The 27,456-nt window shown below is 38.6% G+C and overlaps 1 protein-coding gene across 3 annotated transcripts in view; it reads left to right on the top strand.

Moving 5' to 3' along the window:
- The window catches only part of GATAD2B (GATA zinc finger domain containing 2B), a 79,466-nt gene that overhangs the window by 25,378 nt on the left and 26,632 nt on the right, over positions 1-27,456 (top strand). Inside the window, exon 1 of one of the 3 annotated variants that reach the window (XM_040230515.1) lies at positions 18,303-18,593. The exons of 1 other annotated variant lie outside the window; for it this stretch is intronic. In XM_040230515.1, the coding sequence (XP_040086449.1) occupies positions 18,517-18,593 (77 nt within the window). In that variant the 5' untranslated portion in view covers positions 18,303-18,516. Of the gene's footprint in view, positions 1-18,302; positions 18,594-27,456 lie in introns of those variants that run through there. One more of the 3 variants, XM_040230513.1, reaches the window with a different exon arrangement.

Consider the following 27,456-nt stretch of genomic DNA (forward strand, 5'->3'; position numbering starts at 1 on the left):
ATACTTTTGGTTTTGGATGATGATTTAGTTGAAAAGAGCAGAGTCACTAGCTACCGTGTAGTTTTTTTTTTAATATATATATTTATTTGGGTATGTCCAGTTTTAAATCTTTGTTGTGGGATGTGGAGTCTTCAGTCTTCGTTGCAGCATGAAGGATCTTTAGTTGTGGCATGCACGCTGTTAATTGTGGCATGGGAGACCAAGTTCCCTGACCAGGGATCGAACTTGCACCACCCCCTCCAATCCCCCCCAACCCCCCACCCCGAATTGGGAGCACAGAGTGTTAGCCTTTTCATACTGTTCATGGGGTTCATGGGGAAAGATTGAAGGTGGGAGGAGAAGGGGACGACAGAGGATGAGATGGTTGGATGGCATCACCGACTTGATGGGCATGAGTTTAAGTAAGCTCCAGGAATTGGTGATGGACAGGGAGGCCTGCCGTGCTGTAGTCCATGGGGTCGCAAAGAGTTGGACACGACTGAGCGACTGAGTGACTGAGCTGAGTGTTAGCCAGGACTGAGCGACTGAGCTGAGTGTTAGCCACTGGTCCACCAGGGAAGTTGCTACCATGTAGTTCTTTTTTTTTTTTAACCATATAGTTCTTAACTTTTGAGGATCTTGAGGAAAAATACCTGTTGGTTTGAGCATCTCTGGTATCTCTGGACCACTAATCAGTTTATTATAAAGGCAGGCATTGTAGTAAGCATAGTATACTGTCTTAGCCTGTATAATGTTGGAGAGTTAATTCTTTGCTAATGGAGTCACAAAGAGCCAGCCAGACAGGACTCAGCACAGCACAGCAGCAGTGGTAATCACTCCTGACAGCTTAACTGTATCTTAAGCCTTTTATATTATCTTAAAGACTGATAAAAATTGACCAGTGTTTAAATGCAATCAAATGTGTGGGCTTAAATGGGCATGCTCTCTGAGTGATTGTTAAAAGATAGACAGTCTTTCCTACCCTGATTAAACATGGAGCTAGTGAACTTCAGTTTGCAATACAGAGTTGGTCTCTGGTGGAAATGTGTTGAGTAAGAGGAAAATTGATTATATTCGTTGCCCTATTTATCACAGACATCATATTTTCCTTTATCTCCTAAAATAATAGTGTTTAGATCTGGAGACCTCTGATGGACTCCTATTTAAGTACAACTTACTGTGACTGAGATGGTACAGCGTCAACCACTCGAAGCTTAGCTTGATTTAGATGTAGGGTTTTCCTTTATAGTTTGTAGATTATTAAATGCCTTATACCAGTGGTCAATATTTCCTACTTCAGGTTTAGCTCAGTCAGTATTCCTTTTCTGAAAATTGAAGGTAATATTAAGTTGTTCAGGAATACTTTTATTTACAAATTAATATCTTTGAGTAGAGTGTTGATTATTTTTCTCTATATTCTCTAGACTTTAGAAGCTTTAATATTTGGACAAAGCAAAGGTTTGTGAGAGATTCTGATGGAATAAGCACAGTTATGATTTGAGTTTCAGAGACCCAAGTGAGGCAGGTACTTGGGTGATAGATATCAGTTGAAAAGTAAGAAAATCACTCCCCTGCTCCCATTATTCCTTGTTAACTGTTTATAAAGAATTTATTTCCTGAAACAAAGATCCTAGAGTAAATGTCCTTCAGCCAATAGATCTCCAAAACAATTATCACTGCCTTAGCTCTTCCTTGGTTTGCTTGGATTTCTTCCCTACCACTTTCTGACCCCTAATCAGTACTTTTGGGAAATAAAAACTCCTTATAAAGTGATTGGAGAGATTTGTTCTAAAACAGGAAAAGAAATGTTCATTAGGAGAAACTGTTGTAAAATATACAATACAAGGACTTAAGCCGTTTTTTATAGTTTGTGTATACTGTTATGACTACTTCACTGTGAAACCTTGCTATATGATTTTTGTTAAATGTGAATTCAGCTGTCCTGAGTGGTGTTAATTGATAGGGGTAAATACCTGTGAGACAACTTCAGGAAACAAATCTTTAGTGAGTACATCTACAGTCTTATCAGTGTCTTTTCCCTAGCACTAGCAATAAGGGATAAAGAAAAGGAGCTTCGTTGGCAATATTTCTTTGTTTTTTGTAATTTGGGGTATGTTTTGGTGTTGATGCTTTAATTTCCTGTCTTGGATGTTGGCTTTGGAAACTAAACAGTTAAAGCATCATGATTTGAGAGGAAACTAGCTCTCATGAATGAAGGCAAAGTTTGGCACTAGGCCAGAATAATGGGGGTGATAGTTAGGGTGGGGAGACTGACTGACTTTTGTACCACAAATGACTTTTAAAAATTAAGAGATAATCCATGTCCTGAGGTTACAAACCGGCTACAACTGGTTTTTCTCCCCCCGCTCCTGCCCCCGCTAGGCATCATGGGTAAAAGTAAGCATCCCCCTGTTTCTTTTGTTTAATATAACAGTACGCCATGTGATTGGCAGGGCAGTGCCCGCTTGGAAACCGGGTTTGTGCAGGTCTCTCAAGGGGGCTGGCATGTATGGGGCCGCCCCTGTGCTATAGAAAGAGCTTCTCTTACGATAGAAGAGAGAAAGGGAACCTCTCCCCCCTCCCCCCAAAACAAAACAAAAACCTAAACCCATCTCTTATTCCTTTTTTCCCTCCTTTTTCTGTTTCCCCCCCTTTCTTGTCTCCAGCTTTCCTGGCAGCTAGAGGAGGGAGCAGAAAAATGTATACCTGTAAGTACATTTAACTGTCTTGCCCCGGCCCCCTTCTTTCTTTTTCTAAAAGCAGAAACTGAATTCTTCACAACCCTTTCCTCACTACATGTAGAAGGTGATATGCTGAGGTTTCTGATGGAATTGAAATAATAAATACCATTGCTTTAAGAAAATTATTGCGGAATAATTGTTCTCATACAAACCCCCTTTCGATTTTGATTCTCAACCCCTCTGCTTCATCTTTTTGCTTTTTGTAATGGTTTCTGGATTCTAGTTTTCTTTGAGCTGAAGCTGTGAGAGGAATGTTATGTTAAGGTCTTTTTCTATTTTAAAATTTCTTTTGTCTATAGCAGTGATGGTTCTAGCTCCCCCTTACCCTCACTACCCACCCACCACCCCCCCTTTTCCATGTCAGCTCCAACCCTGCTCTGTGAATGGAGTCGACCAGCTGACTGAGTGCTGGCATCATGCCAAGGGCTGCAAAGCAGTGAGAATGTGCGCGCGCTCGCGTGTGTAAGTGTATACAGAACACAAAGGGAAAGGCCTGCAGTCTAGGAAATCACAGACTATTATATAAGGAAGTCTGCGTCATCTCTGCTTATTTGGGCTAATGGACCAGGAAAAGGGAAGGCTTAGAGCAAGAAAAATACCCTTTTGATATAAATACACACTTTTTCCCTAGCCATCCTTATTTTTTTTTAAAGATACTTTTGTTGTGGCACAATGAGAGCTTCTCTGTCCAGGTGGTAGTGACCATGTTCTAGTGAAGTGTAACTCTTTCGGGACTTGAAGCAGTTTTTTCTGACTCTTCTTCTTGTCCCAATGCAGGTGTGTGTGTTTGAGGAATAGGGATGACTGGAAGAGAAATGCCTCCTGAATTTAACAGCTGTAATTTGTTAGATACTTTTTTCCAAACTGTTTCAAATCATTCAGGAGTATGGGGTGGGGGGAGGTGCTGTTAAGGAGAAGCAAAAGGCCTTGTCACAGAGCAAATTATATATTAGCTTTTCCTTTGAATCCACCCCCCATATTTTCTTCATTTCTTGTTGTTGTTTTATTTAGTATATTATAAAAATGCAGTAGTCTCCCCCTGCCATCTGCTGCAGTTAGGGTTGTTCAAAGAGAAGGTCAAATAGTTCTTGAAAGGGAAAAAGAAAGATCTAAGCTTCCAGATATTGCAAGTGTTACAGTTTTGGAATTCAGTTGGCATGATTGTATCTTTCATTGGTCATTAAGAGCTCATTTAGGAATTGTATTTCAATTTACCACCAGTTTACCACGGTGCCTTTTTTATTAATTTCTCTTTATGTTTTTCTTAGATGTGTTACATACATATGAAAAGTTCTTGTGTTAAATGGAAATGTGAAATAAAGTATATTAGTGAATAAAAGAATGTCATTCTGGGACTTCCGTGGTGTCCAGTGGCTAGCCAGGCTCCACACTAGCAATGCAGCGGGCCTGGGTTCTGTCACCGGTCAGGGAACTAGATTCCGCATGCTGCAGTCAAGACCTGGTCCAGCCAGTCATTTTATGTAAGTTTATTTTTGCTCCTGCCTGACTATTTGGAATGATAGTGCTGATGTGCAGTAAGTAGATAAGGAGAGTTTGGAGTGAGAGAACTTTTGAACTAGTTTATCCTGGAATAGGGGCTCCCCAGGTGGGTCAGTGGATAAAGAATCCTCCTGCCATGCAGGAGACGCGATTCAATCCCTGAGTGGGGAAGATCTTCTGGAGGAGGGCATGGGAACCCTCTTCCAGTATCCAGTAATCTTATCTGGAGAATCCCATGTACAGAAAAGCCTAGGGGGCTACAGTCCTTAGGGTCGCAAAGAGTTGGACACGACATCCTACAATAAGGTCTATCTTGTTGCAGTCTAGAGGAAATTGCTTAATTCAGTCTTTTTTAAAATTAACTTTATTTATTTCTGGCTGTGCTGCGTCATTGTTGCTGCGCATGGGCTTTCTCTAGTTGCAGCAAGCGGGGGCTGCTCTCTAGTTGAAGTTTGTGGGCTTCTCATTTCAGTGACTTCTCTTCTTATGGAGCTCAGGCTCTAGAGTGTGCGGGCTTCATTAGTTGCAGCCCACGGGTTTAGTTGCACTGTGGCATGGGAAATCTTCCTGGACCAGGGATCGAATCCATGTCCCCTGCATTGGCAGGTGGATTCTTAACCTCTGGACCACAAGACAGTTTGGAGTCTTTTTGATTCTTTGTATTATAGCCCATGAATTTGTGTTCTTGCCAAGTTTTCACAAGCAACAATATTTTAGTATACTGTGTATATTTTTCTCTTTGATTTGTAAGTTTTGGTGCAAGTGTTAGGAGGTGCATATGAAGTTGTACTTTGAGGGTTGCTGGTTGGAACTTAGCAGAGTGGCTGGCCTGCTTATTCCCTAGTCTGCCCTCAGTTATTTCCCCATCCCAAGTAGTTGAAGTCTACTCTTCCAGATGTCTATTTTGAATTAAGAGAGAGTCTCTCCCCCACCCCCCCACCTCTGCTGTTAGTTGAATACTAGAAGACAAAATAGCAACAGAGACCAGCCTAGCTCAAACATGTGAAAGTGAAGTCGCTCAATCATGTCCAACTCTTTGCGACCCCATGGGCTGTAGCCTACCAGGCTCTTCCATCCATGGGATTTTCCGGGCAAGAGTACTGGGGTAGGTTGCTGTTTCCTTCTACAGGGGATCTTCCCGACCCAGGAATTGAACCCAGGTCTTCCACATTGCAGGTAGACGCTTTACCGTCTGAGCCACCAGGGAAGCTCAAACATAGAGGCTAGATAAAGATTCATTCAGAGTTGTGTGATTCCCTAGTTCTTAGAGGTAATAATTGTGTTTTTGAGTTGATATTATCCTCTTACACTATTATTTTGTAATCCTCTCCATGGGAACCAGCCATTTTACAGGTGTGTAAATATAACATTGTTTTAATTCTATGTGATGCTTGCTTATTAGACTGATAGGTTTCATAGATTATCTTTTTGCAATCTTTAACTTGTAACTTTTCTCTTTGTACTGGGAAGCAGATTAGTAAGGATAATGTTATGGTTAAGATAGTTATATAATCAGTGAGACATAAGTTAACAGATTCTATTAATGGACAGATTTTTTTTCTTAATTCCCATAGGCCCTAGTTACTATTTAGGAGTGACTGAAGAGTAGTTTTGAAGAGTGTGTAAAATATGCCTTTTGACCACCTCTTGTCTCTTTCATTCTAACTTTTTTAATGTCTGTCAGCCTCTCTTTGGTATGTATCAGAACTTTTAAACTGATTTACTATAATTCTTTATAATATATTTTTATAAAATATATTAGTATAAAATAATATATTTGGGCTGATTTATTATAAGATGACAGTGGGAGAGGGCTGCTTACCTCCTATTCGTTAGTTTTTTTTTTTTAGGCAGGACATCCTAATCTGTCACATTTAAACATAGGAGTCTTTATGGTCTTTGGTGTATATTGTTAGACCTAACAGTGTATCATCTAAGACAAGGTCATATAGGCTCTTCATTCAAGGATGTGAGCCAAGGCTTGTGTACTAAACTCAACAGGTAAACAGTGATGGTGTGTCTGCTTTCATTTAGAATTACTGTCTTAACAGTTTGGAAAGATAGCATAGTTTGATGATTCGAAACGTGGGCCTTGCAGTAAGAGAGACCTCAAACATAGGTCTTAGCTATTTACAGACTAAGGCTTAGCTATTTACAGACTAAGACCTTGAAAAGTTACTTCCCTGTTTTTGTTTTCTCTTGTGTAAAAGGAGAATTACTTAAATTATTAGAGCCCTCCTTTAAAGGATTTAAATGAGAGAATGCATTGTAAAGCACTTAGCACAGTGCTTAGCAAATAACGATCTCTTTTTTAAACTTTTGGCATCTTTTGTGTTACACTGGGTTGATTAACCTATATGTTGGAAGAGCCTAGATCAGGAGTCAGTCAGAAACTACAGCTACTGCCTGTTTTTATAAATCAGGTTTTATTAGAACACAGTTACACACTTTTGCTTACAGCAGCAGAGTTGAGAAGTTAGCCCACAGAGTCTAAAATATTTATTATCTGGCCCTTTACAGAAAAAGTTTGCAGACTTCTAGATCAAGAGTCTGTTGTTTTTGTTTTTTTCCTAGAAAAGTGAGCCAGAAAGCAAGTTCTGGAAATCAAAAGGGAAGTAATTAAAATAAGCTAGAAGAATTAATCATCTTAGGTTTTTAGAAATTAGATTTTATAGTGTGGGGGAATAGTGGGAAGAGGTCCATTGACGTAGTTGATATGAGTTAGGTGAAGGAAAGTACCATTTGGAGTTGATTAAGCAATAACAGTACTTTCATGGTCTGTCAGGGCATTTCATAGTAGTGGGTAATAAGGGAAGTACAAAGAAAGAAGAGAGATTTGCTGCCAAGGAGTTTGCATTAAACCTGAAAAATAGTATGAATTGATAGGTTACCTATTAAAGTAATGGGTTAGTTAGAGTAGGCCAAGAGTTTTCAAAGTGTGGTCTACAGACTCCTGAAGATCCCTGAGACCCTTACAGGGAGTCTCGTGATGAAAGCTATTTCACAGTAATACAGAGGCATTATTTTGCCTTTTTCCCTTTGTTGACATTTGCACTGATGATCCAGAAGCAGTGGTGAGTAAAACTGCTCTGATGCCTTAGTATGATGAATCAACACAGTACTCTAGTAGTCATTCTTCATTGCCATGCAGTTTAAATTTGCCGATTTAAAAAAAACAAAATCTTGTTTCACTTAAGAATGTTCTTGAAGCAATAAAAATAAATTTTATTTAATCATGACTTTTCAGAACATGGGTTTCAAATATTTTGTGTGATAAAGTGAGAAATCCTTATAAAGCACTTTTGCTACATATTGAGGTACAGTGTTTATCTCAAGGAATAGTGAAATCAGGTTGCAGGCTACCTAGCTGCTTTCTTCATAGAACGTTGTTTTTACTTGTTAATTGATCCAGAACTTCCCTAGTAGTCCAGTGGTGAAAGCGTCTCCCAATGCAGGAGGCACGGGTTCAATCTCTGCTTGGGGAATTAAGATTCCCCATACCACATGGCATGGCCTAAAAAAGTTTTAAAAAAAAGAAAAGAATAATCTGTGAACTATGATCTTTAGATTTAGGTTTTTGGCAGACATATTCTTGAAATTTTTCAAGGAAAGCACCTAACTGTATTTGTGCCTCATGATAAAATTCAAGTAAAAATTAAACCATGAGTTTGACAGCTTCTAGGACTTAAATACTTTTCTGATGAGAGTGGTTGTGGTATGGACAAATGTGATTTAAAAAATATATATATATATAAAATAATGAACTGTATTGGCATTTGAAATTTACCTCTAGATGACCAGAATGATCTCTAGTGGACCACAATTTTTCAGATGATCAATGTATGATGTAAAAATACGCTGGTTGGATAAAAGATCCATTCAGAGAGTATAAGACAGTGGATTTTAAAATAACAGTATGAAAAGTTTATTTATAAAATTTCAGATTTCACTTTGCAGCTAACCTTTAGAAACTGGTTGATTTTTTTTTTTTAATTGAAGTAAAATTCACTTAACTGAATTAACTATTTTAAGTTGTATAATTTGGTGGTGTTTAGTGCATTCACAGTTTTGCAACCACTACCTAAGTCAAATTCCAGAACATTTCATCACTCCAAAAGGAAACTTGTGCCCATTAAGCATTTGCTTCCCATTAGTATTAGTATAATGTTTTTGAGATTCATCCATGTTGTAGCATGTATCAGTACTTTATTCCTTTTTATGCCTGAATAATATCCACTGGAAATATACCACATTTTGCTTATCCATTTGTCAGTTCACAATTGGGATTATTTCCACCTTTTTAGCTATTGTGAATAATGTTGTTGTGAACATTTTGTACTAGTTTTTGTTTGAATACCTGTTTTCAGTTCTTTACCTGTGAATGGAATTCCTGGGACAAATGTAATTCTGTTTTTGATAATCCTAACTTTTTGAGGAACTGCTAAACCATTTTCCAAAACAGATATCCCACTTTATATTCCTGCTAGCAGTATACTAGGATTACACTTTCTCCACATTCTCACCAACATTTACTTTCTTTCTTTTTTTTTTTTAGCCCATAATAAGTTTATTGTGTCTTCAAGACACAATATCAACATTTACTTTCAATTTTCTGATTATAGTCATCCAAATGTAATGTAATGTTAGTTGCTCAGTAGTGTCCAACTCTTTGCGACTCCATGGACTGTAGCTGGCCAGGCTCCTCTGTCCATGAAATTCTCCAGGCAAGAGTGCTGGAGTGGGTGGCCGTTCTTTCTCCAATAGTCATTCTAGTAGGTATGAATTGGTATCTCATTGTGGTCTTGGTTTTCATTTCTCTAATGACTGATGATGTTGAGCATCTTTTCATGTGCTTTTTGATCATTAGTGTATCTTTTAGATATATCTCTATTCAAGTCCTTTGCCCATGTGTATTGAGCTTTGACTCTATCAAAAATGAACATATCCACAATTCTGACCAATTAAAAGAGAGTACTAGAGTATCCCTCATCAATATGAGGTGGCTCAGACAGTAAAGAATCTGCCATGCAGGAGACCCGGGTTCGACCCCTGGGTCAGGAATATCCCCTGGAGAAGGGAATGGCAACCCACTCCAGTTTTCTTGCCTGGAGAATTCCCTGGACAGAGGAGCCTGTTTGGCTACAGTCCATGGCGTCCCAAAGAGTCAGACACAACTGAGTGACTAACACACACACATCAGTGTGAACTCATATGAGTTTTAATCTGTATACATACTTATGCACATACAGATGTGTGTTTCTGTGTGCGTGTGTGTATTTCCTTGTTCACCATAGCAGTGAACACATTTGACATCAGTTCTTGGTTTCTAGATGCCAGTCTGAAATAAAAGGAACCAGAACTCCTTGGAGAAATGACTAAGGAAGAGAAAAAATTCACATGAGTCTGAAACATCATGTGGTACCAGAAAGTAATGAAATGCTTTAAAAAAAAAAAAAATGGGGAGCCAACATGAAGGAACTGCCAGTGACTAAATCTGGGGACAATTTGAAGAATAAAATAAATAAAGATAATGGATTATAAACCATGGAATAAGATAAATGTCCACAGTCCATATTGTGGTAAATAAATACTTGAATAAATGGGGAAATGAGGACAGCTATTTATTACAGTAAAAATTCAGATTAACATATAAGAATTTTTGAAACATCTGGCAAGTACTAATAATTGTTGCAGGCAAGTATTATCTATAGATATTAAAATTAGTGGGTGGAAATTTGATGCAAAATGGAATTTAATGGAACCCCCTGGTATCTCCCATAATAACTTTTCAGTGGAGAGGCCTGGCAGACACCACCTCAGTCAAGTGATTAAAGTTAGCAACACCCATAGTTCAATATATCAACATCACATATTTCCTGATATACTGAAAAGGGCACACCATCACTTTTGTGACATTGCCAAAAATGCATAGCCTCAGTGTAATCATGTGAAAACATCACACAAATCCAAAGTGAAAGACATTTTACAAAAGAACTGGCTAGTGCTCTTCAAAAATTTGAAAGTAAAGAAAGACTAATAAAGGACTTCCCTGGTCCAGTGGTTAAGAATCCACCTTGTAATGCAGGGGATGTGGGTTTGATCCCTGGCCAGGAAACTAAGATCCCACGTGGCTTGGAGCAACTAAGCCCTCATGCCTCAGCTAGAGAGCCTGTGTGCCACAACAGAGTCCATAGACCACAGTGGAAGATCCCACATGACGCAACAAAGATCCCATGTGCTGCAACTAAGACCCTGATGGAGACAAATAAACATTATTTAAGAAAAAAATACTAGTGAACTGTCACAGGTTGGAGGAGACCAAAGAGACATGACAACTAAATACTATGTGGGATTGTGGATTGTATCTTGGATCTGAAAAGGCTATGAGTAGGAAAACTGATGAAATTTGCATAAGGCCTGTAGAGTAGTTAATAGTATTGTATTAACACTGTTCATTTCCTGGTTTCAGAATGTTATACTGTGGTTATAAAAGATGTTGGCACTTCAGTTATACTTTAATTAAAATTTAATTTATAAATATTTCATTTTAATAATAATTTTTTTAAAGATATGAACATTAGGGAGAACAGAATGAAGAGTGTATAGGACTTCCCAAAACTATTGTTGCAACTTTTCTCTAAGTTTAAAATCATTTCATGTCAATCTATGCCAAAACCAATACAGAATTGTAAAGTAAAAATTAAAAATAAATAAATTAATTAAAAAAAAATAAATAAAATCATTTCAGAGCTAAAAAAGTTTTTTAAATAATGAATTCATTAAAGACTTTAAAAAAAAATACCCTTCCTTTTCTAACTATGTATCTGTTTAAGACCAGATGTTTTTCTCCATATACTTCAGCTAAAACAATATATCACAGCAGATTGAATGCAGCAACAGCTATGGGAATCCAGCTGTCTTTTAAGCCAGACATTAACAAGATTTACAAAATTGTATAATAATGCCACTAGTATCACTAAATTGTTCTTTTTTGGGAGAAATAGTTATTTTGTAATAAAGGATATATTAATATTAATGTGGAATGTGGGCTTATTTTTTAATGAATTGATAACTTTAAAAATTCTGTTTCAATTTCTAATATGGTAACTATTGATATTATAGCCTACAAGCAAACTCTCTTTGGAGTTTTAATTTTTAAGAGTGTCCTTTTTTATATATATTAATTTATTTGGCTGCGCCAGGGCTTAGTTGTTGCAACAGGATCTTGGATCTTCATTGTGACATATGGGGCCTTTAGTTGCAACATGCAGACTCTTTTAGTTATGGCATGTGGGATCTAGTTCCCTGACCAGGGGTCAAACCCAGGCATTGGGAGCAGGAAGTCATAGCCACTGGACTACCGGGGAAGTCCCTAGGAGTGTCCTCTTAAAGGGATCCTGAGACCAAAAAGTTTAAAAAACTGGGAGAATATGCCTAACGGTTGCAACAAAGATAAAAATGCAATACCTCAAAGAAAATAGAAAGTATTTTTTACAATTTGAAACAAATTGTAATTTTGTAATTACACTTTGTAAAACACTTTGTAATTGCCCAAAGTGATTGGGTCCTGTGGTGATTCAGGAACTCAGGTTCTTTTATACTGATTTACCTGTTGATCTCTAGAACAATGATTCTCATACTGTAGTGTGCATCAGAGTTACCTGGAAGACTTGTTAAAGCATAAAAGAAAGTTCCTAGTCCCTGTCATCAGAATTTCTGATTCATGGATATGGAATGGGGCTCGAGAGTTTGTATATCCAACAAATTCCCAAGAAATGTTGATACCACTAGCAGGAGGATCAATTTCTAGGGTATTGTCCTTGTCTGCAGGCTTGAAACTATGTGGCAGCCAATAGGAATGGGAAAAAACATGAACGAGTTTGCCTACTTTTTATAGTTACTAGGCTGAAAGTAGCACATAATACTTTCTCTGTATTCCATTGGCAAGAATTTAGCCTAACAATCACCAATGGAACCTAGGAAATGTATGTAGTAAGCCGAACATCTAGGGTCACCAGTATTTCCATTACTGTGGAAGGAGGAGGAGGAATCAATGTTGATGGGCAGTGAGCCACAGTGTCAAGACACTGGAGGAATAAGTACTTGGATAGGACTAATTAACTCAGGAATATGTTTTATCAGATAGAGAACAGGAATTTATACTTAGAAGTGTGTCAGGGGAAGGACTAGGAGAGTAGTATATACATATGTAAAAGTGAGGCTGTCTTTTGGAAGGTTGGGGCAGAGTAACTTGGTTAGGTGGGCAGAGTAGAGGGGGCCAGGTAGTAAGTCATAGTGGAAAGTATTATATTCAAGAAGGCTTATCAGATTTAATAGAAAGTAAGTTGAAACAGCCAGCTGAGAAGCTGTTCTTTCCTGCTGTAAGGGTCATAAAGTGAAAGTGAAAGTCACCCAGTCATGTCTGACTCTTTGTGACCCTATGGACTATATAGTCTATGGAATTCTCCAGGCCAGAGTACTGGAGTGGGTAGCCTTTCCCTTCTCCAGAGGATCTTCCCAACCCAGGGATCGAACCCAGGTCTCCCGCATTGCAGGCGTATTCTTTACCAGCTGAACCATAAGGGAAGCCCGTAAGGGTCTTAAGGTTCTTCTTTATTGAAGATGCCCTGTGTTGATATTTTCCCATTCTAAAATCATAGTCACAAAAATAACTTTAGGAGCTCTTGGTGCCCTGGTGTTGATTACCCATATATGTGTATCTGATCCATAACTTTGTCTAATATGACCCAAGGAGGTGAATGAAAATGAAAAATGCAAAGCCAAAACTGAACTGATTACCTAGAATGAGGGTGGGTGGGATATTGTACAGGGGTTGAGGCTTCTTGCTCTAGAAATGGGAAGATGTTTATACAGAGAATAATCATCAGAAGTCTTCCAACTAGAAAGAAGGCTGAATAATCCTGAAATAGTAGAAATGAATCAGTTTTGCTTAAGTTAGAACTGTATACCGTTTGCTCAGTTTCATCTGCTCCCTCTTCCCCTACCAAAGCATCATGCAAATGAAGGGTCCAGTTATTCATTTAACAGATAATCATTGAGTGGTTTTGTTTAGTTTTGTCTTTTACATTCCGGGAAGTTATCTCAAAACTGAGGATAATAGCAGTGAATAAAGTAGACAGATCCCTCACTCCATGGTGTTTATAAGTTAATGGAGGAAGGAGAAAAGCAAAAATAAGCAAATACATGCTGTATCAGAAAGATAAATCAAGATTTAGGTGAAAGGGTTAATGTGCCTTTGGTTTCAGTGTAGATCAATTTAAGTACGACCCAATGAATACAGGTTTCTTATTGCATTGGCTTGTCTTGTTGCAGAACACAGGCTCAGGGACACACGAGTTTAAGTAGTTGCATCACACAGGTTCAGAAGTTGCTGTTCCCATGCTCTAGAACACAGGCTTAATAATAGTTGTGGCACACGGGCTTACGCATGTGGATCTTCCTGAACCGGGGATCAAACCTGTGTCTCCTGCATTGGCAGGTGGATTCTTTACCACTGAGCCACTAGGGAAACCCAGGACAGATTATGATTGTGTCATATATGTGATTTTTGCATCTTTCATTTGGAGGGTAAGTCTTGACTCAGCAGAAAGTTGATAAAAGTGAATTATGGTTTCTTTGGATCTCAGCTTCTTTCTTTGCAGGCTTGGGGCTTTGTAACAGCTTTAATGATATTTGTGACAGTCCCTGGAAAAACCCAAATGAACACTATAGTTGGGTCACATTAATTTCTAACCTATGATTGATAATGTTGCTAGATATATTGTAGACACACTGTAGTATAAGCTATGCTGTGTTCTGTGTCCTATGCTGAGATCAGGTGGTCTCTCTTGGTTCCCTGTTTTCTAAACCTCCTTTTAATGAGAAATAGTTAATAGAGGGGACTACCCTGGTGGTCCAGTGGCTTAGAATCTACGCTCCCAATGCAGGGGGCCTGGGTTAAATCCCTGGTCAACTAAGACCCGCTGCAGACAAATGAATAAAAATAAATATTTAAAGAAAAAGAAATAGTTAATAGGGCTTAGATATTCACATTGATGCATACTCTTCTTAAGCCCTCATCCACAACCTTTTCTATTCCATCAAATGATGAATACCAGAGATTGTTATCTCCAGGATTGTATGGAAGTGTCTAAGATGATCCAATAAAATGGTACATTAGAAGATAGCTTCACTCTTTGTCGCATCTAACATACTCTATAGCCATTTTGTCTTTCCTTAGGGGTTTTACCCCTGTTTGAGGAATTTGTTTTGCAGTTTGGTTTGTATATGTTTAAGTTCCTTTAGGAAACTGAGGTAGAGAGCTTCCATCCTAGGAAAGTGTCGAGTTAGTTTCTGGAAATGATTGGCTGTAGGAAGCATTAGATAGCTTGGAAGGAGCTTGGCTATCTGGTGTGCATCAGGGTAGTTTGGAGATGTGCAGTACAGAACCATTGCTCTGTGATCTTTGGCAGGACCTAGAAATACAATTTCCGGTTTGGTGGAAGTCAAATTGCAGTTCATTCAGCTCACATTTGCAAGTAGTAGGCATGAGCCTATTAATCTCTGAAGCCCCATTGAGGTAGAATTAATTGTGTGGTTATGTTTGCCCCTTTAAAGTACAAGAATTTTCATTAAGAGAAATTTGTTAGACTTACTTTTTGTGGAATAAATATCTGGCTAGGTTACTACTTATAACATTCTCCCTTCTCTGTTATGACTAATTTAGTATACAGAGCTGTAAATATCCTTGAGGGATATTCTGGAGAAATTTTTGTGAAGCCAGAAACATTTGTGAGACTCTCCTAGGGCTTACAGATCACTGCCATTGCCCTTTCATGACCACCCCCCAGCTCTTATTTCCTCAAAGTGCAAAAAAGTGGTTACCCTCACAGGCCACTGAATTAAAATATCTCTGGTTTTACTACTCTGATTATGGGAGTGTGTATATGGTAAATAACTTGTGTGTGTGCACTGCTGTTCTCATATGTTGTACCTATGGCGGAGTTTTAATAAAGCATTTGGACAGTAATTGAAGTAGAAGATTTATTTGGCAAAAACAGAACTATGTTCAGCAACATGGAACTGAATTTTATTCTTCATACAAAGTTAAAAGCACATTGTAGTTCCATCCTGACCACTTGGCTAGTCCCCATCTCTTCGAGAGAGAGAGAAGCTTCATCTAAATTATTTCATCTGATTGATGATTGTCACTTATAATTTATTGCTGCTTCTGTCTCATGTATTCCTTTGGAAAAGGTGTATGGATTCATTATATATTCTAATGTATCGTCTGTATATTATAAAGTCAAGCATGTATCTGCTGATACTTTTTAAGTTGACCTGTCTTTATACTTAGAAATGTTTCTTACTAGTAGGCTTTCCTGGTGTCTCAGATGGTAAAGAATCTGCCTGCAATGCAGGAGACCCATGTTCAGTTCCTGGGTTGGGAAGATCCCCTGGAGAAGGAAATGACAACCCACCCCAGTATTCTTGCCTGGAGAATTCCATGGATTGCAGAGAGTTGGACACAACTGAGCGACTATCACTCACACTCACCTATGGCAGACAGTAATTGAATAAGTCTTTACTGATAGAATGTTACAGGTGACCACCATCAATTAAAAAAAATTTGACATGAGAGTTGAAAACCCACTTCCTTGGTGTGGTGATAGGTTTTAATCATGGCTCGCCTATATATTTGTAGGGTCTTCCCAGGTGGCTCAGTGGTAAAGAATCCACCTGCTAATGCAGGAGATGCAGGTTCAGTCTGTGGGTCAGGAAGATTCCCTGAAGGAGGAAATGGCAACCCACTCCAGTATTCTTGCCTGGAAAATTCCTTGGACAGAGGAGCCTGGCGGGCTATGGTCCATGGGGTCGCAGAGTCAGACACGATTGAGCATGCGCACACGCTCCTATGTATTATATGACTTGACAGGTATATTTAGCCTAAGTCTCAATTACTTCATTCATAGGCTGGAGATAATATGGAATTCATAGGAGTGTTTTGAGAGTTAAATGAAGTCTTGTTTCTATGGTTCTTGGCCCACAGTTTTAATATTTAGCCTCACTCAAATGTTATTCACCTTTCTATTTCCCCTGCTCCTTTGTCCCTGATACACACCATGTTACTTTGCTTCCTATTGAAGTGCACTTCCCCCAACTGTTTTCAAATTTGTGTGGTGAATATATCACTTGAAAAAACCATTTATCTGAGAAAAGGCTCTCCTGAGTAATGTGTATGAAATGTAGCTAAGAGATCATGTTTTTCAGAATAGTGTGAAAAGTCACAACCATTTAATTTAAAACTCCTCTCTCCTACCACCTGTTGTTATTGGTGCCCTTGAATAAAACGGAATTTTTTTTTTTTTTGGTTTTCTTCTTTTAACTATTATTTAAATATTGTTTTAAGTATAACATTCGTAAAGAAAGCCTACATTTTCTCTACTTTGCTCAAAGAAGAATGGAATGTAATAGATAAGTTCTGAAGGAGACTGGAAAAACGTGGTTAACTCCTTGTTGTTCAGTTGCTTAGTTGTGTCTGACTCTTTGCAACCCCATGGACTGCACAGCATACCAGGCTTCCCTGTTCTTCACTATCTCCTGGAGTTTGCTCAAATTCATGTCCATTGAGTCGAGGATGCCATCCAGCCATCTCATCCTCTGTCACCCCCTTCTCTTCCTGCCTTCAATCTTTGCAAGCATCAGGGTCTTTTGCAAGGAGTCGGTTCTTCGCATAAAATGGCCAAAGTATTGGAGCTTAAGCTTCAGCATCAGTCCTTCCAGTGAATATTAAGGGTTGATTTCCTTGCTGGTTTGCTCTCTTTGCTGTCCAAGGGACTCTAAATAGAGTCTTCTCCAGCACCACAGTCTGAAAGCATCAGTTCTTTAGCACTCAACCTTCCTTATTATGGTCCAACTCTCACATCCGTACATGACTACTGGAAAAACCATAGCATCAAGTATACAGACCTTTGCCAGCAAAGTGATGTCTCTGCTTTTGAATACACTGTCTAGATTTGTCATAGCTTTTCTTCCAAGGAGCAAGTATCTTTTAATTGCGTGGCAGCAGTCATCATCCCCAATGATTTTGGAAACCCCAAAAGATAAAGTCTGTCACTGTTGCCATTTTTCCCCATCTGTTTGCCATGAAGTGATGGGACCAGATGCCATGATATTAGTTTTTTGAATGTTGAGTTTTAAGCCAGCTGTTTCACGCTCCTCTTTCACCTTCATTAAGAGGCTCTTTAGTTCCTCTTTGCTTTCTGCCGTTGGGGTAGTGTCATCTGCATATCTGAGGTTATTGATATTTTTCCCAGCAATCTTTGTTACAGCTTGCAATTTGTCCAGCCCAGCATTTCACATGATGTATGTACTCTGCATATAGTTAAATAAGCAAGGTGACAATATACAGCCTTGACATACTTCTTTCCCAGTTTTGAACGAGTCCACTGTTCCATGTCCAGTTCTACCTGTTGCTTCTTGACCTGCATACAGGTTTCTCAAGAGACAGGTATTACCATCTCTTCAAGAATTTCCCATTCTATTCCTTTATTTAATTATATATTCCCTAGGTTACTTACTTGCCTGTTTCTATTATGAAAGTTTAGAACAATAATTCTTAAACTATATGGAGTGCCTAATAACCACCAGGAAAACATGATAAAATGTAGATTTCTTGGCTCCTCACTGAGAAATTCCAGTTCATTACTTTGAAATGGGCTTGGGAGGATTTATTTTAAACACATATCTAAAGTAATTCTGATACAGGGTCTAAAATGATACTTAGCAAAACATGGATATAAAGTAAAAGGAAAATGACAAAGTTAAAGTTATTGGGTTCCATCCATGAATGACATATTGATCTACATTGCCCTTTATAGTGATACTTCTCCAAACCATCTGTGATGAAGGACCAACTTTTTGTTTGGTTTTCTAATATAGATAGCATAGACCAATACTTTTGTAAATATAATGAGATGAATTACTGGAAAAGAGATATCCAAATTCAAGCCCAGTATTTTTTATTGTTAGATTCAACAGGCATAAAATTACTCTGTCAAATAAAAATAAAAATTTCTAAATGCTTACTCTGAATTTCTATGCTTATCTTGTTGCAGAGTGGTAATAAACAGTTCATGGACCAGCACCAGTCTGTGGACCACAGTTTGAATAGCATTGCTCTTCAGAAAGTGAAGATGAGTTTGTGTTGAAACTGGCAAGCTAGAAACCTAGTCTCTTCTACAAATCCCAGGAAGCCTGATTTCTTCATCTATAAAATTGAGACAGTTTTACTACTATGCCTGTCTTACAGAGATGTTGTCCTCATATAAAACGTAATGTGTGTAAGAGTACATTGCAGACTGAACTAATAATGTAAGTTATATTAATCATCAGAAGCATTTATTAAACATATTAATATTGTATAGGAACTTTGTTTGCAACTAGAGAAATAGAGATATGAAAAGGAGCTTACTGTTCAGTTATATCTTTGCCCCATAAGGATGGCAGTATCCTGAGCTGATTAAATTCCAGCTTCACAAACATTTTCCTAGACTTGTGCAGGCTTTTTCTGAACTCTAGTAGCTTTTTAATATTTTTTTAAACATGTAACTTTGGAATGTTTGTAATACCTGAAATAAGAATTTTTGAAAGTATAACATATTTCTCTAATAGATTGAAAACATTTTGGTGGCAGGCCCTCTTTTGAGTTGAAGTTTCTTGTCCTCTCCTTGTATCTATCCTTTGCTGTTAATCCTGGAACAGAGTACCCCTTCTTCCGACTGGCTCCCAGTTTCAGACTTGCTGCCCAACACCATACTCTTTCTCTCCTCTGACTACCTTCTCTTCTGAGTATTTACAGGAGATAGAGTTCCTTGAAACCAGACATTTTTGACTGTGTTTTATGAACAGATTAGGTGCAAGAGATAAGAAAATGAGTAATACATAAGGTTCCAGACCCCCTGGGAGCTCACAGTTTTTAAAGGGAAAAGGACAAGTAATTCAGTAATGAGACAGGTACTGACATGTTCAAAAATGGTTTGAGAACAGAATGGGAGAAAAAACTGCCTAGGGAAACAGGGGAGTTTTCATAGATCGGACAACCACCTAATTTACCCTCCAGAATGACACTATTAAAGGTGAAAGGATCATTGTTACCATCAGGAGGGTACACCAGGTGTAAATTGGGACTGTCCTGTGCAACCAAGACATATTGTCACCCTATTAATAAAAGAAATATCTGTGTAGTCTTAAAGTAAGAGTTGGAGGATTTACTAGGGAAAGAAAGTAGCATACAGAAGAGCTCGGAAGAATGAAAGAATATGTAGTTGTGCCTAGCTCGTGAAATACTTAAGAGCAGGAGTGGCAGATGATAAGGTTGCGAAGGTAAATTGGGACAAGATGATGTAGGGACCTGTGTGCTAGTGTTGTCGATAATGGGGAGTCTTTGATATTAAAGGTGGGATAATGAGACTGAATTCTTTTTTTTTTTTTTCCCCCTAAAGATCACTTTACTGGCTATATGGAAAATGAAAGCTGGGGGCGCGGGACTTAGGTACTGAGACCATAAGATCTTTTAAAATATTTGCTATAGATTAGGAGAGAAAAGATGATATTCTGAATTAAGGGATGGCAGGAAAGTTGGAAAGAGTGAAGAGACTCCAGAGATGTTTAGATCTTTTAGAGAGATTTAGATTTGTAGGGGAAAAGGCACTTGGCTTCTAGGACACCATGTTCTCCTGGTTTTCTTCCTGCCTCACAGACCACTCCTCAATCTTAGTTGCTAGATACTCTGTTCAATTATAAATATTGGAGTACCCCCAGAGTTCAGCCCTGATACTTTCTCTCTTCTTTGCATTCACTTCTTCTTCTTCTCCTTTTTGTTTTTTTGTTTATTCATTTGGCTGCACCGGTCTGGCATTTGAAACGTAGTTCCTTGATTAGGAATTGCACCCTGTCCCCTTGCACTGGGACCGTGGAGTTTTAACCACTGGACCACCAGGGAAGTCCCTGCATTCGCTTCTTAAATGATTTTGTCTACCCCATGACTTTAAATTCTGTCTGTATGTTTATCACTCCTGAATTTGTATCTTCAGCCAAACATCTTAACTCTAGACTTGTGTCTAATAGGCATTTCAGACTTAACATGTTAGAACTACTTTTTCATTTTTCCTCCAAACGTATTGTTATTCACCATTTTCATAAAAAGCATCATCATTCATTGTGGAGATAACAGTGTTGGAGTAATGCTTGACTACTGCTTTTTCTCATCCTTCTCATCCAGTACACCAGCATTTCTGTTGGCTCTTTTTTCAAGATATGTCCTTGGTTTGGCCCTTGGATTACTTCTCCTGCCTCATGTCCTGCCACTCTCCTTGGAGATGGCACTTCATCGTTACCTTTTTACTGTTTCTACCATATGCTAAGCACCATTCTGTCTCAAGCAGCATTCTTGCTTTTTTCTCTACCTGTTATATTCTCTTCCAGATATATGCAGAGCTCACTTCTTCACTTAACTTAGGATTTAGCGCAAATGTTACCTTTTTAGATAGGACTTTCCCAATTCTGCTTTTAAGAATAGTCTCTTCCTCCCATCTGGCACTCCATCCCCTTTTCATGCTTAACTTTTTTCAGGGATCTTATCTCTACTTTACCTATTCATGTTGTTGTTTATTGTTTTTCCCCTCCACTGGATTGAAGTCCACGAGGATAGAGACTTTGTTCAGTGTCGTATCCTCGATGCCTAGAAAAATACTACTAATAAATGTTAGGCACTTCATAAATACTGTATTTCATGGACTCTAAGGTACTGTTGATATTTGGTTTTAAATTGAAGTGTAGATGAGTTACATTCTTGTGATTCTGGTATACAGCAGAGTGATTCAGTTATACATAAAAATGCATTTTTTTCATATTCTATTCCATTATAGTTTATTACAGGATACTGAATATAATTCCCTGTGCTATACAATAGTAACTTCTTTATCTATTTTATATATAATAGTTTGTATCTGCTAATCCCAAGCTCCTAATCTATCCCTCCCTTGCCCCCTTCCCCTTTGTTAACCATGTCTGTTTTCTGTGTCTGGGAGTCTTGCTGTTTTGTAAAGAAGTTCACTTGTGCCATTCATTAGAATCGACATACAAGTGATATCATACGGTATTTGTGTTTTTCTGTCTGACTTAGTACGAGAAGCTCTAGGTCCATCCACGTTGCTGCAGATGTGAAGATGCCATTGATTTTAAGATGTATCAATAGTTTATAAACCAATAAGAAAGAAGAAATACTGTCACTTGTCAAATGCTGTTGGTTATAAGATACACCCTGATACCAGAGGTTAAAATAGAGAAAAAATATGTATATTAGAATCTGTGAAAAAAATTACTTGTTTGAAGGAGTGAAGTAGGAAGGAGTCATCTCACATGACTTCAGAGTTTCTAACTTAATTTAAAAAATGATATCTATTGTAAATACAGAATAAAGAGAAAGAATAAGGTTGATAGAGGAAAGGATTCCTCCTCACATTTGTGTAACTTGTGTGGCAGAAGCAAGAAGAATCTTGCAAGAAGGGGGAAGAAACCAGCTATCTAGTCTGAAACCTAGAGTCTATCCTTGAAGTCATCTACATTTTAACACTCTTATTACTAGGTCACTTTTTCTCTGAGGGTAAACACATCTCCAGATTTCTCAATTACTGTATGATCCTTGAATTAATCCTTGAATTGCTTGTATTTCTTACTACTGTGTACATACTAGATGCTTCAGAACAGTTTGATTTGAAGAGAATCTTCACTTGATCCCTTCATTGAGTTGGAGGTTTTCATTTCCTCAACTTTTTTTCTGTGTTGTTGGATTGTCTCACTTGGAGATATTTAACATATTATCTGGGCTTCTCTGGAGGCTCAGACCTGAAGAATCCACCTGCAGTGTGGGCGATCTGAGTTTGATCCCTGGGTTGGGAAGACCCCCTGGAGGAGAGCATGGCAACCCACTCAAGTATTCTTGCCTGGAAAATCCCATGGACAGAGGAGCCTGGCAGGCTACAGTCCATGGGGTCACAAAGAGTCAGACATGACTGAGTGATTCAATACAGCTACACATTATCTGCAGGTGAAAAGGTCTTGGTAGACCTGTGGCCGATGTCTCCCAGTGGTAGAAAGCAAACCAGGATTTGCAGTCCTTTAAAATGTAAGAACAAATGATAGTTTCTGCACTTTCTGTTTATAATTTTCATGAGGACTTGTTTACTAGGATGCCACATTCTGAACGCCATAGCATTCTGTAGTCTGAGCTCTCCCTATATTGCTCTTTTCTTCCTTTTTACCACTCCACTTTTGAACCTGAACAGATGAATATAGTAGGCTTGATGACTAGTCTTTACATATTTTATTAATATGCAACGTTTTATTAAGTGCGTACAGTTGAAAAGGGAATCTTTGTTCTAAGAAAGAACACAAAGACAAGGCAAGCCAGAGCTATGTATATATTTTTAAGTTCTATTTATAAAAAGTTACAAAGCAGATAAATGCCAGGCTGGATGAAGCACAAGCTGGGATCAAGATTGCCAGGAGAAATATCAGTGACCTCAGGTAGGCAGATGACACCACCCTTATGGCTGAAAGCGAAGAGGAACTGAAGAGCCTCTTGATGAAAGTTAAAGAGGAGAGTAAAAAAGCTGGCTTAAAACTCAGCATTCAAAAAACTGAGACCATGGCATCTGGCCCCATCACTTAATGGCAAATAGATGGGGAAACAATGGAAATAGTGACAAACTTTATTTTCTTGGGCTCCAAAATCACTGTGGATGGTGACTACAGCCATGAAATTAAAAGATGCTTGCTCCTTGGAAGAAAAGCTTTGACCAACATAGACAGCACATTCAAAAGCAGAAACATTGCTTTGCCAACAAAGGTCCCTCTAGTCAAAGCTATTGTTTTTCCAGTAGTCATTTATGGATGTGAGAGTTGGACCATAAGGAAGGTTGAGTGTTGAAGAATTGATGCTTTTCAACTGTGGTGTTGGAGAAGACTCTTGAGAATTCCTTGGACTGCAAGGAGATTAAACCATTCAATTCTAAAGGAAATCAGTCCTGAATATTCACTGGAAGGACAGTGCTGAAGCTGAAGCTCCAATACTTTGGCCACCTGATGTGAGGAACTGAATTATTGAAAAAGACCCTGATGCTGGGAAAGATTGAAGGCAGGAGGAGAAGGGGACGACAGAGGAAAAGATAGTTGGATGGCATCACCGACTCGATGGACATGAGTTTGAGCAAGCTTTGGGAGCTGGTGATAGGGAGGCCTGGCATGTTGCAGTCCATGGAGTCGCAAAGAGTAGGACATGACTGAGTAAATGAACAGAACTGATAAAACATACTGTTTATTCTTTTTTAAATATACAAGCAAGAAGTGAGGAGTCCAAATTTCTCGTCTGATGTGTCTGTCTGTTTTTGGCTGCGCCGGTGTTAGTTGCACGTGGGATCTTTTGTTGTGGCACTTGGACTTTCTAGTTGCAGTGCACGAGCTACAGCAGTTGTGGCACATGGGCTTTCTAGTTGTGGTGCATGGGCTTAGTTGCTCTCCTGCATATGGGGGTCTTAATTCCCAGACAAGGGATCAAACCTAGGTCCCCCTACATTGCAAGGTGGATTCTTAACCCCTGGACCACCAGGGAAGTCCTATAACTACTATCTTGAGTCAACAGTGAATGTTTTGCCATATTTGCTTTATTGATAGGTAACATGCATATTTTTGCTGAATCATTTCAAAGTAAGTTTTAGACTTTACCTCTAAATATTGGGTTGGCCAAAAAGTTTTTATTGATATTTCCGTAAGATGTAAGAAGAACCTGAACGAACATTTTGGCCCACCTGATACTGAAGATTACAGTGTTAGAATAATGCCCCCTCCCCCAAGGTGTCCACATCCTCATCCCCAGAATGATTGAATTTCAGTTTCTTGCCAAAGGGGAGTCAAGACAGCAGATGGAATTAAGGTTGTTAATAAGCTCATCTTAAAATATGGATATTATTCTGGATTATCCGGGTGGGCTCAGTGTAATCACAAAGGTTCTTAAAAATGGAAAATTTTAGGCAAAAGAAAGTCAGAATTATGGCAACATGAGGAGTGGGCCCAACATTGATGGCTTTGAAGATGGAGAAGTGGCCAAGAGCCAAGAAAAGCAGGTGGTCAGCTAGAAAAGGCAAGAAAATAGATACTGCTCTAGAAATTCCAGGAGGAATGTAAGAAGCCTTGCTGATGACCTGAATTTGGTACAGTGAGACCCATTTTATACTTTTGACTTCCAGACTGTAGGATAATAAATTTGTACTGTTCAGGGACTTCCTGGTGATCCAGTGATTGAGAATCTGCCTTGCTATGCAGGGGACGCAGGTTCCATCCCTGGTCTGGTAACTTAAGATCCCACGTGTCACAGAGCAGCTGAGCCCATGCACCACAACTGTTGAACCTGCATGCCGTAACTAGAGAGTCTGTACACCATAATGAAGGATCCGGCATGAGACAACGAAGATCCCTTAGTGTACTGCAACTAAGACCCAACACAGACAAGTAAATAAATAAATATTTCAAAAAATTAATTTACTGTTTAAGTCACTTGAAAGTGAAAGTGAAGTCGCTCAGTTGTGTCTGACTGTCTGTAGCCTACCAGGCTCCTCTGTCCATGGGATTTTCCAGTCAATAGTCCTGGAGTGGATTGCCATTCCCTTCTCCAGGGGATCTTCCCAAACTAGGGCTCGAACCCGGGTCTCCTGCATTGTAGACAAACGCTTTACTGTCTGAGCCACCAGGGAAGCCTGGTGAAGTTTAAGTCACTTAGTTTGTGGTAATTTACTGTAACAGCCATAGAAAACTAATATAGTTGCTTCTCCAAACAAGGACAATTTTCTGTTCAACCATAGTACCGTTATCACACCTAACAAGATTAATAGTAATTCCCTAATACTATCTAATGCCCAGTCTACTTGGAGTTTCCCCAGTTGTTCCTTAGAATATCTTTTGTAAATTTTCTTTTTAAACTAAGATCTAATCAAATATCATACCTTGTATTCGGTATGTCTCTTAAGTGTCTCTTAATCTAGAATAGTTTGCAGCCCTCTCCTCCACATTTTTAATGTTAGCTTTTGAAGAAACCGGACTAGCTGATTTGCAGCATGTTCTACGATTTGTCAGATTGTTTCTGTATGGTATCATGTAGCTTGTTCTCTGATTCTTTGTATGTCCTGTAAACTGGACTTCAATATAATGTTTATATGTTTTTGGAAAAATACTTCATGGGAGATGCTGTGTCTTCATACTGCATCAAATTAAGAGGCACATAATATCTGATTGTTTCACTGTTTACACTGCCAGTTTAGATGCTTGGGTTAAGGTGACAGCAAGATCTCTCTGTTGGTAAAGCTGTATTTTTCTCTTTGCAGTTAGTAGTCTTTGGTCTTGTTTTGTTTATTATAAGCTGGGAAGCCTTTCTGCTCTGAGCCTAGTTATTATGAAAATAAATTTAAAATTTTCAGACCATCATTTTTGACTCCAGAATACGGCACACCATGTTACTAAAACTGTTTGCAATTTCATTACAAAATACCACCTAGTGATGCTGGGTAGAATAAACTTTTTTTTTTTTTTTTTTTTAACACATAACCTGAACTGAAAGAAGTAAGGAAAATTCTCAGGGACCACAAAAATAAAAGGGAACTAAAAATGAGCAGTGTGTATGTGACTTAATGCTGTGGCAATTCTGGGGCGCTTTTCTAGTTTCAGTAACTGAAAGACTTGCTTTTTTTTTTTTTTCCAGCCGCGCTGTGCGGCATGCAGGATCTTAGTTCCCCAACCAGGGATTGAACCCCGGCCCCCTACAGTGGAAGCGTGGAGTCTGAACCACTGGACCACCAGGGAAGTCCCTAAAAGACTTGGTCTTAATGCTCATGAGGGGTCCAAGAGACAACATTTTAGGCCTGTACAGAACAGAAGTAGAGGTGAGAATCCCGTATGAAAGCCAGGTTTCTTAAAGGCGCATGTTCAGGGAAAGGAGGTGACCATAACAAATTCCATCCCCTAGTTCAAGGAAACAAAAATTTTCTGTCTCAGCCTAGTCTTTGACTAGAGGTGGGTGGAAATCTCCCCTGAAAATTTAAGTATGAACCAAACTCATATGAGTTTAAATTATTTTTGTCTGAGATCGCTAAGCTGAGAAATAAATACAAAAAATTATTCAGAACACTTTATATATCCTTGCAGTAGCTGGCAGAAGCACATGAAAACTACTCTGTAGGAACAGGTCCACAGTCCAAACCATACAGGATTCTTACAGATAAAGTCCTAGTGAAGACAGGCTGCTCTTTAAAAAATAACAAAAAGCACAAGAAAACAATTCATTTATGATGAACAAAAGTCACAGATACAACAGGCAGCAGCAGGAACTGAAAACTTCAGATAATAGAGCCACTGACTATATTAAATAAATGTATATAAACTATTAAATACAGAGATTTGAGAAGAAAAGAAAAAATGCTGTGAAAGAGACAGATTTGAAAAAAAAGAACTAACTAGAATATCTTAAGAAGTGAAGATTGTGGTCTTCTATTCAGCAGGTATTTATCTAGTACATACTATGGGCCAGGCACTGAATAAAATAGGAAGAAAAAACTGTTCCATGGAGCTTATATTTTAGTGGGTGGGAAACAGACTAACATATATAAGCCTAATATGCCAGGTAGTCATAATTTCCAAGAAGGAGAATAAAACTTTTTAAGGGGTTACAGAGTAATGACGAAAGGTGATAATTGTTTTTGTTGTTGTTTTTCCTAGTACATGTATTAGGGAAAATCTTTCTGAGATATGAAGCAAATAAGGGAGCAAGCCACATGGCTAACAGGAGAGAACAGGGAGACTAAACAGACTGGAAAGGGAGCAATGGGAGGGTATTTGAAGATGTAAAGTCAGAAGATAGTGGGCCAAGTTATGTAGGGCCTTATAGGCTATGATAAAGAGTTGCAGTGCTCTTCTGGTTACTATTGCTGTATATATAACAAATTAGTTACCCTAAACTTGGTAACCTAAGACTTGTTTTATTATGCTTTTGGATTTTGTGGGTCAGGAATTCATTCAAATTCGGCACAGCCCTGATGGCTTGTTTCCGCTTTACAGTGTCTGGGGCTGCGGCTGAAAAGCTGCAAAAGTGGGGACGAGGTATTAGTTGGGGGCAGGAATCACCTGAAGG

The sequence above is a fragment of the Oryx dammah genome, unplaced genomic scaffold (genome assembly GCF_014754425.2).
Source record: "Oryx dammah isolate SB20612 unplaced genomic scaffold, SCBI_Odam_1.1 HiC_scaffold_28, whole genome shotgun sequence".
Taxonomy (NCBI): domain Eukaryota; kingdom Metazoa; phylum Chordata; class Mammalia; order Artiodactyla; family Bovidae; genus Oryx; species Oryx dammah.